Source organism: Melanotaenia boesemani, chromosome 12 (genome assembly GCF_017639745.1).
Source record: "Melanotaenia boesemani isolate fMelBoe1 chromosome 12, fMelBoe1.pri, whole genome shotgun sequence".
NCBI lineage: Eukaryota > Metazoa > Chordata > Actinopteri > Atheriniformes > Melanotaeniidae > Melanotaenia > Melanotaenia boesemani.
Window position 1 is genome coordinate 30,664,723 of NC_055693.1, and position 15,629 is coordinate 30,680,351.

Here is a 15,629-nt window from a genome sequence, read left to right on the forward strand (position 1 = left end):
TCTGGGACTATTAGCAAGAATGAAATAAAACTACAGATCACATCAAAACATGATTTTACATGTTTTTGAACTTCTGATTGACTCAGCAGGTGGAGTTTTTCACTTTGTTTTCCATGTTTACTGGTTTATAGTTTTGAAAATCTCCAGTATGGTCATTATAGTCAACAAACATACCTAAAGCTAAAAAGAAGCATGCACACTATTTATTTAGTACTCTCAAACTGTTCATCACAACACTTGTTTTTATTTCCGCAACTGAGTCATTCATTCATTTTCTGAACCGCGGGTAAGCTGGAGCCTATCCCAGCATTAACAGGTGAGAGGAAGGGTACACCCTGGACAGGTCACCAGTCCATCGCAGGGCAACTGAGTCATTGTCAAATAATAATTCCCAGATTTACTTGTACGGTAAAATTCTCCAGGCTATTGCATGCAAACTTGGATGGCTTCATGCACTTATTTATGCTTGTGCTTTGTTTTACTTTCACATAGCCATCCGAGTGATCTGAAGCATCGCTTTCACCGCCACCAGTCATCCGCCAGTCTGCACGGCAGCTTCAATCACAACCACATCCAGGACACCAGCCTGCCACTGGTGGCCGAAGAGCCCGAAGAGCACCAAGATAACAAAGTGGGCGTGTACGACCCCAAACAAGATGTGTTTGTCAGCCTTTTTGTAAGGTTACACTTTTTGAAACTCTCTGTAACGATAGATTAGTAAGGGTGTAACGGTACCCCAAAGTCACGATTCAGTACATTGGTTTTAAGGTCACAGTTCGAGTTTTCTTCAGTATAGTAAGGAAACAAAAACATGAAGCTACTTAACTTCAGTGTGAACAGGAACATGTTTAATGACATTTAAAATGAAACCAAAATAACAAAAAAAAAAAAAAAAACCTTTTTAATTAAATTTCCAATAAAAGATTCTTAAAGAAAATAAAAGTATGGCATACACAGAGATATGGACAGTATTTATTTTTAATAGACAGGATCTGCACATACATATTATAATGAAGGGAGGTTTCAAGGGAAAAATAAAAATGATTCAAGCAAACTTGTACAAATATTAATTTTATCCACAGTTCAATGTTTTCTTTTAAAGTAAAACTTTAATTGCATGTACTTTGTAAAAGATAAAGGAACATGATTAGTTGCATGGGTATGACATGTTTGGTTAATAAGACAATTGTATGAATGAGTACAGGTTTTCAGATAAAGCTTGCATTCAAAGTAAAAACCCTTCATCTATTTACCTGTTTTATTTACTTTACAGTATTTATTATTGCTAAAGACAAAGGCTGTCAGAAAATATTTATTTAATAAAGTCCTTTTTTACAGGTCTTTAAGCTCTGGTTTCTCCTTAAAGCCATAACGTCCGCTAGCCAGAGGCTCTAACTGTTGTGCAAGACAGTTGGTAACCCGAATATGAATACATGTACTGTTACACCACTTAAGATTAGTTCTAGAGATTGCTATTTTTTCCACATCTCATTTTATAATCTAAAAGATTACTGACAAAAACCTCAGAATACAGGATTAGAGTGATGAAAAGCTGGGATGTAGTCGAAGCACTCCAGGCGAAGCAGCACACTTTCTTGAGAAAGTTTTAAACAGAAAACAGAACGTTATAAACTAGTTTTGACAAGAGCGAACCAGGATAATTGAATTCGGCTATCTAAATGGACAGAGATAAAAGACTGAACTGTCTTGTTCTAGTTTATGGATTACTTTAAGACTTAAGAATCACCAGTAAGCATAGATTTAAATATGATTACTTAAAACTGCTGATGTAAGGCCTGTGGCACTCACATTGTTCTTTGAAACACCATCCATGAGGTCAGAAGTCTTGTACGTAGTTCTTGAAGTCGGAGACAGCGAGCCTCCCTCTTCCACATGTGTTGAATTATGTTCTTAGTCTGCCTGCAGGTGCTTCTAGTTAAAGCTTCTTGATATGTTAGCTGTGAAAACTTAATGTTCCCCATGGCTGAAAATGCTGGCAAATTTAAACCTGCCTTAAAGAAAACAAATCTTTTCCAACATTAAGAACCAGTTGTGCAGTTGAAACGAAGTGCATAGGGACGTTAGGATATGACTGCTGATTCAGTCACTCCCACGGTTCCCACAGTAAATTCACATTATTGGTCTCACGCACAGTTCTGGTGCAACATCATGTTAGTCGAGACAAGTAAAGTGGGTAATCTTTGCACTGTTCTTCCTCCAAGAAATCTCTCCACCCTCTGCCTCCCGAGAGCCATCCAGCTGCAGCCAGATCCATGAAGCTGCTCGCCAAGATTCCCAAAGATGCAGAAGCTGTCATTGTTTTAGTTGGTAAGCTCCAGGGACAAAGTCAGAGGGATTCTTTCTTTTCTTCTTTGTTTTTATAAACTGCTCAGAGAAAAATCATCATGCTGCATAATTTTGTCATCCTTACCGCTAATGGTATTACCTCTTTGGGTTGTGCTGACAAATCTCAAATTTCTGATTATAAATTTATATATATTTCTTTTTTTGTCATTTAAGGCTGTGTTGAATTTCTGGAACAGCCAGCCATGGCCTTTGTCAGACTGAGTGAGGCAGTCCTCCTGGAGTCAGTGCTTGAGGTCCCCGTCCCCGTTCGGTTTCTTTTCGTCCTGCTCGGCCCCAGTCAGTCCAGTGTGGACTACCATGAGATTGGACGTTCCTTTGCTACTCTCATGTCTGACAAGGTAGTTCAATGCCCACATGGCTCTTAGGGATCAAATCAGAAAGATGAAACATGATAGATGGTTTCATTGTTATAAACTGAAGGTTAGAATTGATGACATTATGGCAATACCTTTCTAATTTCATCTCTCGCTCACTCAGCCAGTTCTGTTTTGTTGCAGAACTTCCATGAGGTAGCCTACTTCGCTGATGACAGGCAGGATCTCCTGAATGGCATCAATGAGTTCTTGGACTGCAGCATTGTTATTCCACCCTCAGATGTGGAGGGCAAAGACCTCCTGAAGACGGTGGCTGACTTCCAGAAGCAGCTGTTGCGCAAGAGAAAGGAAAGAGAAGGCAAGAAGCACCAATCCATATATGGAGCAGAGCAGGAAAACAAAGGTACTCCGTCAAAACCTAAAGAAGTTACTTCATGAAAATTTTGTTCTTCTCTTTTGTCTTTGAAAGAAACTTCTGATCACTTGAATTGAGCTTCATAAATATATCATACTTAAAGTTAATAGATTTTGATGACCCCTATTTTTTTGCTTTGGGACGTGGTTTCAAAAGTTTGTGTTTTCAGACTCCAAAATCTCTACTCTCATGTGAACTAAACGTCCAAACGATAAAAAGCTTATCTCTATGTGAACATGGCCTTCATTTTAATAATCACACAGGGTCTGTACAATCAAAAACCTTGCGGAGTCCCTGTGTTCTCTGTGGACAGGGGTAGGGAACCGCTGGTCTAAGAGCAGATCTAATTTACTTACTTTGAGATGAACTGCAGCACTTGTTATGTGCAGGATTCAAACCTGCTCCATCCAACCCTTAACAACATAAAGTGGGTATAGCAAGTTGGTTTTCTTTACAGTGTAGTAAGATTCAATCTTGATGTAGGGTTTATTTATGGTATTTACTTTTGAATTGAATATTGAGCTTTTAGTCCTCCTGTGATTTTGGACCAAACAGTTTTAGGGTTTTCCCTGAGGGTCATAGGGACTTGAACCTCCCCCCAAAAAGGCAACATATCGAATTCCTTAAATACAAACATTAAAGTAATCTAGCAGCCAGTCAATTGAAATATTAGTTAGTGAACTGTGTTGGGATCTGTTTTTTTAAGGTAACTTTTAGCATGACAAGTGTCAGTTGTTTGACAAATACGGTTACATTGTCTGGCCCAATGTCACCATACATTCACCATAATGCCAAGAGTTCACAAAAAAAGACTATAACAATAGTTCATGGTGCAGAGGGGACTTCTTGTATCAATGTATGAACACAAACTAGTTCCTGCTGTCTGACTGGTTTTTGTGTTTTGTTGTGAGGATTGGATGCAGTTTCATTGTAAAAAGTTTTCTAACAATCCCTCTCAGACATTATTCCAGAAGAAGAGGAAGAGGGAGACCAGGAGGTGGACCCCTTAAAACGCTCAGGAATCCCCTTTGGAGGCCTGATCCATGACATCCGCCGGCGTTACCCACAATATGTCAGCGATCTGAAGGATGCCCTGGACATGCAGTGCATTGCTGCTGTCATTTTCATCTATTTTGCTGCACTGTCACCCACTATTACCTTCGGAGGCCTGTTGGGTAAAACTAAAATTATCAGCAACATGGCGAAAACTGAATCTTGTTTTATTTCGACAGCATTACCAATGTCATAGCAACTTTTTTGTTGTCTTTTTATATATACAGGTGAGAAAACAGAAGGCTTGATGGGGGTGACTGAGCTCATTATTTCAACAGCGACCCTTGGAGTTATTTTCTCTCTGCTTGCTGGTCAGCCCCTTCTCATCATTGGTTTTTCAGGACCCTTACTGGTGTTTGAGGAAGCCTATTATAAGGTGCTAATTAAAGAAGAATGTACATTACATACATTACATCTTTTACAACACCAATTTAAAAAAGCTGGGATGCTGTGTAAAATCTAAATCTCATCAACGCATATTTAATTCCCAGTAGAACATAAGCAACATATCAGATGATGAAACTGAGACATTTTACTATTTCATCAAAAATATGAGTGAATCTGATGGCAGCAACACGTCTGTAAAAAGTAGTTCCAGGGTGATGTTTAGCTTCGTGTAGCATCTCCTCTTCTTTTAATAAATGTCTGTAAACATCTGGGAAGTGAGGAGACCAGTTGCTGGAGTTTTAGGAGAGGAATGTCGTCCCATTCTGGTCTGATGCAGGATTCTAGCTGCTCTACAGTCCTGGACCTTGGTTGCTGGATTTCTGCTTCCATGATGCTCCAGATGTTGTGTATTGGTGAAAGGTCTGGACTGCAGGCAGGCCAGTTCAGCAGCTGGACTCTTCTCCTGTGAAGCCATGCTGCTGTGATGGATGCAGGATGTGGTTCAGCATCATCTTGCTGAAATCTGCAAGGCCTTCTCTGAAAGAGACGTTGTCTGGATGGAGCAGATGTTGCTCTAAAACCTCCATGTACTTTTCAGCATTGATGGAGCTTCACAGATGTGGAAGCTGCCCACGCCATAGGCACTAATGCAGCCCCATCCCATCAGAGATGCAGCTTTTCACCTGTCCACTGATAACAAGCTGGATGCTCCCTCTCCTCTTTAGTCTGCAGGACACGCCGTCCATGCTTTCCAGAAAGAATTTCACATTTTCATCCATCTGACCACAGAACAGTTTTCCACTTTGCTGGTCCAGAGAAAACATCTGTGTTTCTGGATCCTGTTCTCACTCAACTTCTTCTTTACATGACAGAGCTTTAACCTGCATTTGTGGATTTCAGGGTGAACTGTTTATAGACAGTGATTTCTGAAAATGTTCTTGGAGTTGCTCCTCTAGTTGTTTTTGATTAATACCAATTACTTTTTTAGCCTTTTGTTGCTCCTGTTCCAACTTTTTACAGATGTGTTGCTGCCATCAGATTCTAAATTAGCTCATATTTTCCATGAAATGGTAAAATGTCTCGGTTTCAGCACCTGACATGTTATTTATTTTCTGTTGGAAATAAATTATTGGTTGATGAGATTTGCAAATGATTACATTCTACTTCAACTCTTTTGGATTTGGGGTTATACTAGATCAGGTAACTAATATGATTTTTTTTCTCTTTAGTTCTGTCAGGCTTACAACTTTGAGTACCTGACCGGTCGAGTGTGGATTGGTTTCTGGCTCATCTTCATTGTCCTGGTGATTGTGGCAGCAGAGGGCAGCTTCATGGTCCGCTACATTTCACCTTTTACCCAAGAGATTTTTGCTTTCCTCATCTCCCTCATCTTCATCTACGAAACTTTCTCCAAGCTCTTTAAGGTAAGCTACCAGCAGTACTACTCATCCACAAAATTTGATATCAAGAAAATCTTTATTAGCATCACAGAATCCATTTTAATCATTCAGTAATCACATATACAAGAAGCCAGTATAGTTAAATGCACTTTTGTTTCCAGGTGTTTAAGGAGCATCCACTGATGGCAATATACCCCACAGACTCCACAGCAACTTATGGTTTTCATAATCATGACATTCCCATCTTCAACCAGCCCAACACCGCTCTTCTGTCTCTGGTGCTCATGATGGGCACTTTCTTTGTTGCATTCTTTCTCAGGAAATTCAGAAACAGTCGCTTTTTGGGTGGTAAGGTAAGGTGTGCAGGAGACTGATAGCCCCTCTGTGGATCATTCTCTTAAAAACTTGATGGTGAACTTTTATTTGCAAAATTTAACAGTGAATCTAGATTTTAACACTTTTTATATCTCATTTCTTTGTAAGAATTTTATTAATCTTTTGCAATCCAAATGGGATTAACCAAGTTTTTAAAAATATTCATTCACCCAATAAAGAATGTTTCTCTGATTTATTTAAGGCTTGTGCTAAAGTAATCTTTTGTGCTGAGGCTTGTTTTTTTTATTTTAATTAACATTTAGTTTCTTAATTTTCTCAGGCCAGAAGAATTATTGGGGACTTTGGCATTCCCATCTCAATCTTAGTTTCTGTATTGGTGGATTACTCCATTACTGACACTTACACACAGGTAATTTCACCATCAATAATTTTATATTGTGGCAACAAAAGTGCCTTTTTAAAAAAGATTGTATATACATTTTTCAGTCCTTGAATATGACTGTTTTTCTTTTCAGAAACTCAATGTCCCGTCAGGTTTTTCAGTCACATCCCCGGACAAGAGAGGCTGGTTCATCAGTCCATTTGGTGACAAGCAGCCATTTCCAACCTGGATGATGGGAGCATCTTTTGTTCCTGCCCTCCTCGTCTTCATTCTCATTTTCATGGAAACTCAAATCACTTCGTGTGTGCCCTTAAATTTTTTACATCTATACTACACTAGAGTTTGTATGTGTTTAATGGCAAATGTATAATTTATATGTGGTGAAGTTTGTTTCTAAAAACATATTTTTTCACTACCTTTTCAGATTGATATGCAGTAAAAAGGAACGTCGCCTTATTAAAGGCTCAGGCTTCCACTTGGATCTCCTACTTATTGTCGTCCTTGGTGCCATCTGCCCTCTTTTCGGCCTGCCGTGGCTCACTGCAGCCACTGTGCGCTCTGTCACCCATGTCAATGCACTCACGGTGATGAGCAAGGCAACAGCTCCAGGAGAAAAGCCCATGATTCAGGAGGTGAAAGAGCAGAGGCTAACCGGGCTTCTTGTGGCTGTGCTTGTTGGTAAGAGAGTAAATGGGCTAAGGTGTGCCCAGTGAATGTCATCCTGTCTATAAAAAGCAAATGTCATATTGTAGCCTGTTTTTTTTTATCTTCATCAATTTTATCTATATTCATATTCATATAGGTTATATGCTACTGATTAGCTGACATCTTCATTTCTCACACTCCTCTTCAATGCTTAAAGCTTACTAGCGCCTGTTTAATGCTAGACCTAACTAACTACTCTTTCATACTCAAACTTCATAGCTCCTCTTTAATAGCTGAGCTAACTAATTTCTCTATAATGCCATAGCTACCTAACTCCTCTTTAATGCTATAGCTAAGTAGCTCCTCCGTAATACTAGAGCTAAGTTCTCTTTAATGCTAGTGCTAAGTAGCTCCTCTTTAATGCTATAGCTAACTAAAACCTCTTTACTGCTATAGCTAAGTAGCTCCTCAGTAATGCTAGAGCTAACTTCTATTTAATGCTAGAGCTACGTAACTCCTTTTTTATACTAGAGCTAACTAACTCCTCTTTATGCTAGAGCTTAGCTGCTCGTCTTCAATGCTAGACCTAAGTAGCTCCTCTTTAATGGTAGAGCTAATGATGCATTCCAGTTGTCTCAGAATTCCAAGTGGTCGAGAGTAGGTGACATCACCAGGTAGATGGAATCCAAGTTGGTGCAAAAAAATGGACGCCTCCAAAACAGCCAACTTTTGAGCGTCAACATCTATAAATGGCGTATAAAAGGAGAATATCACAAACTCATTGTAAAAATTTCAACCATGTCAGCTAATTTTAATGAATTATAAACCACAACATTTTACCCCAACGAGCCCCAATGTAAGACCATAATTATTAATAACAACTTGCTGCTGTTTACACTAGAAACATAACGAACACAAAATGTATTATATAGAATTTTAATAAGGACATGCAGCCATATTTAAATCTGGAATCTCGGGATCCTCTGAAACATGAGATAGCTATTTGGAAAAATTAGATCACTTTGTCATTTCCGGCAAAAATACCTCGGAATTCAGAGTTACGAGGACAACTAGGTCCTCTTTAGTGCTATAGCTTAGTGCTACTACTAATTAGCTCCTTTTCAACGCTATTGCTAACTAGCACTACCTTGCAATGCATTAGAAACACCACAGCTTCATTAGAATCTCATGCATGTGTCTACTCAGTACTTTTTGGGCTTGATCTTTATCATTTAAACACCCATCACATATGCACAAGCATTTTTTACCCAAATTGCAAGTAAACATAAAAATGCAACTGAGGAAAAGGTTTTTCATCAACTCACTGCATCACTTTTAGCAATAGCTTAAGGAAGTGGTCACCGAAAGCTGTTCAAGTGCAAGAGATGTGCTTTATCCTTTGTGGAAAAACATAGATTTTTTTTTCATGAACTGATTTAATGTTTAGTAATAATTCTGGCACTATTACCACAGTAGCCTATAGCACCTTTCATTAAGCATGAGGTGTGCGCTGTGCGCACTAATGAGGATGCATTTACTGGGCAGCTGGTCAATGCTTTATCTGGGCGGTGATGAGGGCTCTGAATGCCAGCAGACCCAGAGTGCAGCAGCAACATGCATTCAACACAGCAACACAGTTTCAATAATCTTTGTCTCTGGCATTCCAAAAATATTTACATAAATATTTCTTTTGTGGTGTATATGCCTTCTCCCCGCAACAACATCTGCAGCCATTTGTGCGTAAAGTTGTACCAGTTAACACCTGCCTTTCAAACATGCTAAATATAGACACAAAATTAGCCAGTGCATTCAGTTTCATGTTTGGTAAATCACATTGCATGTGCTACGTTGATCTATTTGCATCTACTCCCAATTTTTTACCTAGTTAGTAAATTCACTGCAACATGTTTTTGGATGTGCTGTTAAGTTTGCACATGTTTTTACACATGCAAACCTTTAGTAAATCAGGCCGTTAGTCTTTCCAAGTGAAAATGGGTTATTTCTCACTGTTCTGTCCCAGAAAATCTTTAATGAATTTCAAACAGTATCGTAATATAGCTAAAAATGTTGCAATTTTAAGACTGGCAGTGCATGAAATCCAGCCAATCTGGAAAAATCTCAGTGAGTAAAGATCGAGCTGTAAACTACTGTTAGATGCATGTGACCTTTAAGTCCTGTAAGGCACTGCATGAAAAACCGCCATATTTATAGTCAGAGCTATATGAGCTCAGGGTTACCTTGGAAAATCTATTTTCACTAACAACAAACAATTTCTGAATTAGAAAATATAACTTGAAAGTGAATTACACAAGAGGGCCATCTATCAACTCCGCACCAAAGCTCATGTCAGCTCATGACAGTGAACACAGGTTTGCGATTAGATGAGCTTTTGCTGTTCTACATGCCGAAGGTGAGACATAACACCTAGGCTCTTATCAGAGAAAGTGTAACAGATGGTATGGGGATGCATTAGTGTGAAGACATCATTGATGCAGAAGTGGATATTGAAATTTTGAAGAGACATGTTACCATTAAGGTGACATCTTAGATTATTATAGCAGTTGAATGTCAGTCCTCATTCTGCATGACTTCACATACACAGTGTGTGTGTGTGCTTAACTGACCTGCCTGCAGTCCAGACCTCTCCCCTATCTAAAAACATGGTAGATAATGAGGAGACGGACCAGGCACTGACAACCTTAGACTGTCAGGCAGCTGAAATCTTTCATTGGCATGGATCAGTGCAGACATTTCAGCTGAACAGAATAGGTTCTGAATGACATTGTATTTCAAAAGTGTAATTAAAAGTAATGGTGATGTAACACAATACAAAAAAACTTTTTTTCAGTGCGTGCTGTCATCCAATTTCTGCTTTTTTTAAAATTGGGTCTGTATGGAAGGCGGTTTTCACATTTTACTTTACGACATCAATATCTTTCATCCTCCATGAGGCAGAGAAGACGAAACGAGCAATTATTCTGTTTAATTTTGGAGATGCAGGATTTTTTTTTTTTTTTTTTTTTACATTAATTACGCTGTTAAAATCTCCCAGCGAGTAAACATGAACTAGAGAGTGTAGAGTGGCACCTCAGCAGTTCATGCATGTCTAGACAATCATGAGGTATGACTCAGCCTCTGCAGCACCACAGAACGATAGTTGTTTTTCAGATCAATCATTTTTATTGTGTGGGACATTTTTGCTTATGGTAAAATAAATATAGTTTGATTTACTTTGGGCGTACAACATTGATGGGAATCCCTGATTAAAAAGCTTTTGTTTGAGTGTGTTTGTCTTTTAAAACTTTTCTTTGTTGAGTGAATTTTCTCCCCTTTAAACCTTCACTGTCCACCAGGTATGTCCATCGTGATGACTGACGTGCTGCGCCTCATCCCTCTGGCCGTTCTCTTCGGTATCTTCCTGTACATGGGGGTCACCTCTCTGACAGGCATCCAGCTGTACGAACGCATAACACTCATGGTCACTCCTGCCAAGCACCACCCTGACCACATCTACGTCACCAAGGTAACGCACGCAACTCTGCTCACATGCTTTTTTGGTCCCACTGTCATCAGTGAGATGGGATAACCGAATCCAGCAGGGTAATAACCAAAGCCAGAACCCACACTGCGTTCCCCGACAGCTTTTCAGTGAACTGAGTCAGAACAGAAACATCAGAGGCTGGGAGGCCAAAGAGTCCGAGACATAACTGAAACCTGAGTAATGACAAGCTCCTATTAGAAACATGTGCACCAGTATTCTGGTTTGATTCATGGTTTTTAGCTTTGTTTTGGAAGAGGAACCTGATTATTTATCACATATTAGTAACTAAATTACACAATTTTCTTTCTGGCTACTTGGTCACCAAGATATTCATCACTCTGCTGTATGACTGCATTTAGACAGTACATTTCTACTCTCACTGACCACTCAGAACCATTTTCAGTATTTATATTATTTGCATGATTGAGCAATTGAGGTAAACTGTGATATTTACACAGACGTCCACAGCATCATATAAATAATATAATAAAAAATATAATATAATATAATATAATATAATATAATATACAATATAATAAAAAAGTGAAATATGAATATAAAATTATAATGACATATTATAATAAATACATTGATTTAAAAATGAAAATGTTTTTAAATTGCTAAGAATGTAATTAACAATATATATATATATATATATATATATATATATATATATATATATATATATATATATATATATTTGTTCATTATTTCTTATATATATAAGAAATAATGAACAAAAAATTTCAGATAAATAATTTAAATAAAAATTTATATTAAAAATGTAATTTAATTATGATGTATATATTAGAAATTAAAACCTACAATTAAAAGCATTGTTTTTTAAATGTAACACTGTTTAATTCAAATAAGATAATAAAAAAATAAAGATATCAATAAAAATACCTTTTAAAAATAGAGATTTAATAATAAAATTAATTAATGAATTAATAAATTATACCTTTCATACTTGTTTTGCTGATAAACCTCCACAGTGAATGTCTGCATCTGTCTCTCAAACTGGCCTGTATATCATGTCTCACCAGTAGCTGAGCCAACACGCCACTACTCACTTAAACAGCCTCTTTCTGTCCAGATGTACTCTTAAAACCACCAAGGCGTTAAAGCAAAGAACACATAAAACTGTTTTAGTCTTTAGAAGTTTATTTCTAGAAACTAAGGACAAATATCCACCCTTTCTTCTATTTCTTAGAGAAGATTCAGAGCTTTCCACTAGATGGAGCCCAGGTCATGTTAGACTTTCTTTCTGGAGGGGAACAGCTTTTGGGATTGAGTTTGTGTTTAGTTTGTCTCTGTATGCCTCCTACTGTATATTTATGTGACTTTACAGCAGACTATGTTGTACATTTCTCCAACCAACCCAGTGTGTGTTTCTTTAGGTGAAGACATGGCGTATGAACATGTTCACCATAATCCAGCTGGGATGCATCGTGGCGCTGTGGGTTGTGAAGTCCTCGGTGGCCTCCCTGGCCTTCCCCTTCATCCTCATCATGACGGTGCCGCTGCGTCGCCTCATCCTCTCCAGGGTTTTTGAGGAACGCGAGCTTCAGGCGGTAGGTTTGGGTAACGAGGGCATTCCAGGAATGTATGAAACTTTGCCACAATTATCTTGTCCCGCATGGCCTCAGGATAGTTATTTTTACAGCAAATTTAACATTACATTGATGTTCGCAATTTTTGTGTTTGTGTTCAATTGTAAAATCGTTCAGAGAAATGCTGCAGATGAACTTCAGCCCTCACATTCCAGATCATATTCTGCTCTCTGATAATGGACAGCTTTCTTCACCACATTTATTCAAATCATGTGTAAATATTTCTCTTTGCTCTGAGTCCTCACTAGAAAGAGAGACACAGCACTTGCTGAAGCTGAGTATCAAGTTTTCTTGGCTAGATCTCTTAATCCCCATTTATGTCATCACCATCACATTAAAGTTTATCATTTCCAAAAGGTCGTCTTTTTTAAGAACTTAGATAAACAGCCTTGTTCTTAACTTCTTGACAGTTTGTTTTGTGCTCATCCGAAGGTCTCATAATTACCTTTAAATGTAAAAACTGAAACTTTCTATACATTTTCATCATTTCATTGTCTATTATCTGCTGAAAGATGATGATTTCAGAGAAGAAAAGTTACCTTAGGATGTAGCAGTATTCTCAGGAAATGTGAAAGATAATGATCTATCTGGCCAGGCGTCAATGTTATTCAGACACAGGATGTTGAAAGCAAAAATCCAGAGAAAGAACAAGTTAGAACAGAACATGAGCGCATTTTTAGAACAACACTGAAGGTTTTTTGTAAGTGGAAAGATGCTATAAATGGTTTACCAGCTGGTTCTCCTTCCAGTTTTTATTTGATTGATTAAAGTTTTTTGTGAGAGAAAGTGATAAACTTTTCCAAGAGAAGAAAAACTTAGAGCACACTTTTTCTACAGATCAGTTTTGATGACTTGTGTGGTACAGATCTGCAAGGATCCGGAAAACAAACCAAACTACAAATGGAACTGGCACAAAAGACGGACAAGATGCTCCGTCTTTTCCATAGAGCATGTAGTAGAAAAATGAATTACCAAGAGTCTGGAATGAGTAAAAGTATAACAAAGTTTAATAAAAAGTAATAAACAGAGACAATTACTTGCAAGCAATGAGAATGGTCGTTCTGACTCACACAAAGTCAGAAAAAGACTCAGAGGAGGCAATTAAAAAACAATAGGTTATACATTTCTGTTGGAAAAGTCCTCCTTCCTCAGGACCTTGGGCAGACACCTGGACTGGCGTCAAATACATGTCATGTCTAAGAACCAGTCTGACCAAAGTGCTGAGGAAAGACCAGATAAATGTCATCTTACCCTCGTAGTGAGCTTAGAAACAGAGCAAATGTATTTGAAGCGAATAAACCTTAAAGCGTGATGTGTAAAAATGTACAATGTAAAAAGTGGAATAAGTGGAACATAGTAACAATGAATACATAAATGTAATATGAAACTAAGACTGAGTAGTGTTTTTAGGGCTTCATATAGTTTTTGAAACTTAAACCTTTAGCGAGGAAGGTTTTTCTATCCTATGCTGTTCTTCCTTTAGTTTATGTTTGAGATGCCTCAGTGATTTGAGGGACTGTAGTAATGTACAGAATCAGAAAATAGTGTCTTTTTCTAAACATATATTGACCTATAAAACCTCTAATTTGGTTCTGTTTTATAAGAGTTGGCCTTTGCAGACACAGTCTTCACATGCTGTACTAAGATTTGATAGAGGTTTATACCTACATAGGCATCATGCTAGAGATATTCATATTCATCCTGAAAGTGGCTGTTTTTTTGTTTTGTTCATTTTAGTCAAGCCTGAAACTTTTTCCATTTGTGTTATGTACCATCTACATTTATTCTTTACCAGTAACACATCAATGGATATTTACACGTTAACAAATCTCACAAGCGTTCCCTTTACTGTGATTCTAATGGTGTAATAGCCCTCAGGGTTGCAGATATACTCATTTCATTATGAGATGCAATTTTATGAAATTGTCATTACACAAATTAAATTGCCCCTTCCCCCCCAGGTGGTTCTTTAAGCTAACTAAAGCCCTTTTCACGCTGTCTTCTCACAGCTGGACTGCGACGAGGATTCTCCCAACTTCGATGAGGACGGACGAGACGAGTACAATGAGATCCACATGCTAGTATAAATCCAGAGCAGACCCTGGTGATAAGAACTTTGATTGTCAAAGCACACACGCCTCTTTGGAAACCTTCAGTGTGTCTGGGTAGCAAGAGGAGCTCCCGTAATGATGTTTGCAAACCTACGGAAACCATTGCAGGATAAGCTCTACTTTTTTGTTTATTCCAGTTTTTAAACCAGCACAGTGATGGTGGTGTCATGTTAATCTCCCTAAAGATGTTATTTTGTCAGCGGCCAGAAATAGTACATTCCTAACATGGACAATACAAATGTTGCGAAACAACACTTGTAACATGAAAACGTTTTATCCTTTGTTATCCCTTTAACTACTCCACAGGTCTGGGGCATAAGTGCAATGATAACGTTGACCTCTGGGACAACAGGCTGGAGAGTTTAGGCTAAATTGTGAAGAAAAAACAAGAAACAGAAAAAGCCAAACACACAATTTTCTTGTTTATCAAGAAATGGATTCTCATCAAAACTGATCATTTTCAGATGAATTGACCCTAAAATAATTTCTTTAAACCCTGAGTTACTGTCACTGCCTGTAGTTTAGCTGCCTTCTTCCTGTTTACCGCCGTACTGCCATTACCTTTGAATAGCTACGATGTGTAAACAAGGAGTTACGTCATCCATTTCTTTTCTGTACAGACTTTTAGAAATTAGCACTTTGACTGGAGTTTGGTTTTGTTGCTGCCAGCCGAGCTCCCCGGCTCGCCACCCCTCCTTAAACTTAGTCGTCTCCTTGAAGCCAAAATCCCTAAAAGAGAGCTGCTTCAAGGGTTGTTACAGTCATTTGTTAGGTGTTTGATACCCCTCACACCAGTCTGTTGGTCCTTTTATCGTGACCTTAGCTAACATGGTCCTGACCTTTATTTTTCTACTTCATTGTGTCTATTTATTTTGTGATGTTTGGACTTGATGCCATGCAAGATTCTCACTGGTGTTTAGACTCCAAATACCTTAAAACTGCTATAAGAATGAATCTAAAATAAAGAAAAGAACATAGTTTTGGTTGACACATTTCTTCATTTGTTCTTTTACCTTTCCTTTGCAGACTTCCACAGCTTTGTGCATCTTCCACAGATGTCATGAA

At 38.2% G+C, this 15,629-nt stretch overlaps 1 protein-coding gene across 3 annotated transcripts in view; it reads left to right on the plus strand.

Moving 5' to 3' along the window:
* The window catches only part of slc4a3 (solute carrier family 4 member 3), a 75,969-nt gene extending 60,967 nt beyond the window's left edge, over positions 1 to 15,002 (plus strand). For all 3 annotated transcript variants that reach the window (XM_042001479.1, XM_042001480.1, XM_042001481.1), the window contains 14 exons: positions 493 to 676; positions 2,223 to 2,328; positions 2,521 to 2,705; positions 2,865 to 3,084; positions 4,056 to 4,271; positions 4,377 to 4,525; positions 5,766 to 5,960; positions 6,098 to 6,289; positions 6,592 to 6,681; positions 6,788 to 6,954; positions 7,079 to 7,332; positions 10,653 to 10,822; positions 12,241 to 12,414; positions 14,463 to 15,002. In XM_042001479.1, coding sequence (XP_041857413.1) covers positions 493 to 676; positions 2,223 to 2,328; positions 2,521 to 2,705; positions 2,865 to 3,084; positions 4,056 to 4,271; positions 4,377 to 4,525; positions 5,766 to 5,960; positions 6,098 to 6,289; positions 6,592 to 6,681; positions 6,788 to 6,954; positions 7,079 to 7,332; positions 10,653 to 10,822; positions 12,241 to 12,414; positions 14,463 to 14,540 — 2,380 coding nt within the window. In that variant the 3' untranslated portion in view covers positions 14,541 to 15,002. The remainder of the gene's footprint in view (positions 1 to 492; positions 677 to 2,222; positions 2,329 to 2,520; positions 2,706 to 2,864; positions 3,085 to 4,055; positions 4,272 to 4,376; positions 4,526 to 5,765; positions 5,961 to 6,097; positions 6,290 to 6,591; positions 6,682 to 6,787; positions 6,955 to 7,078; positions 7,333 to 10,652; positions 10,823 to 12,240; positions 12,415 to 14,462) is intronic.
* Positions 15,003 to 15,629: the final 627 nt, after the last annotated feature.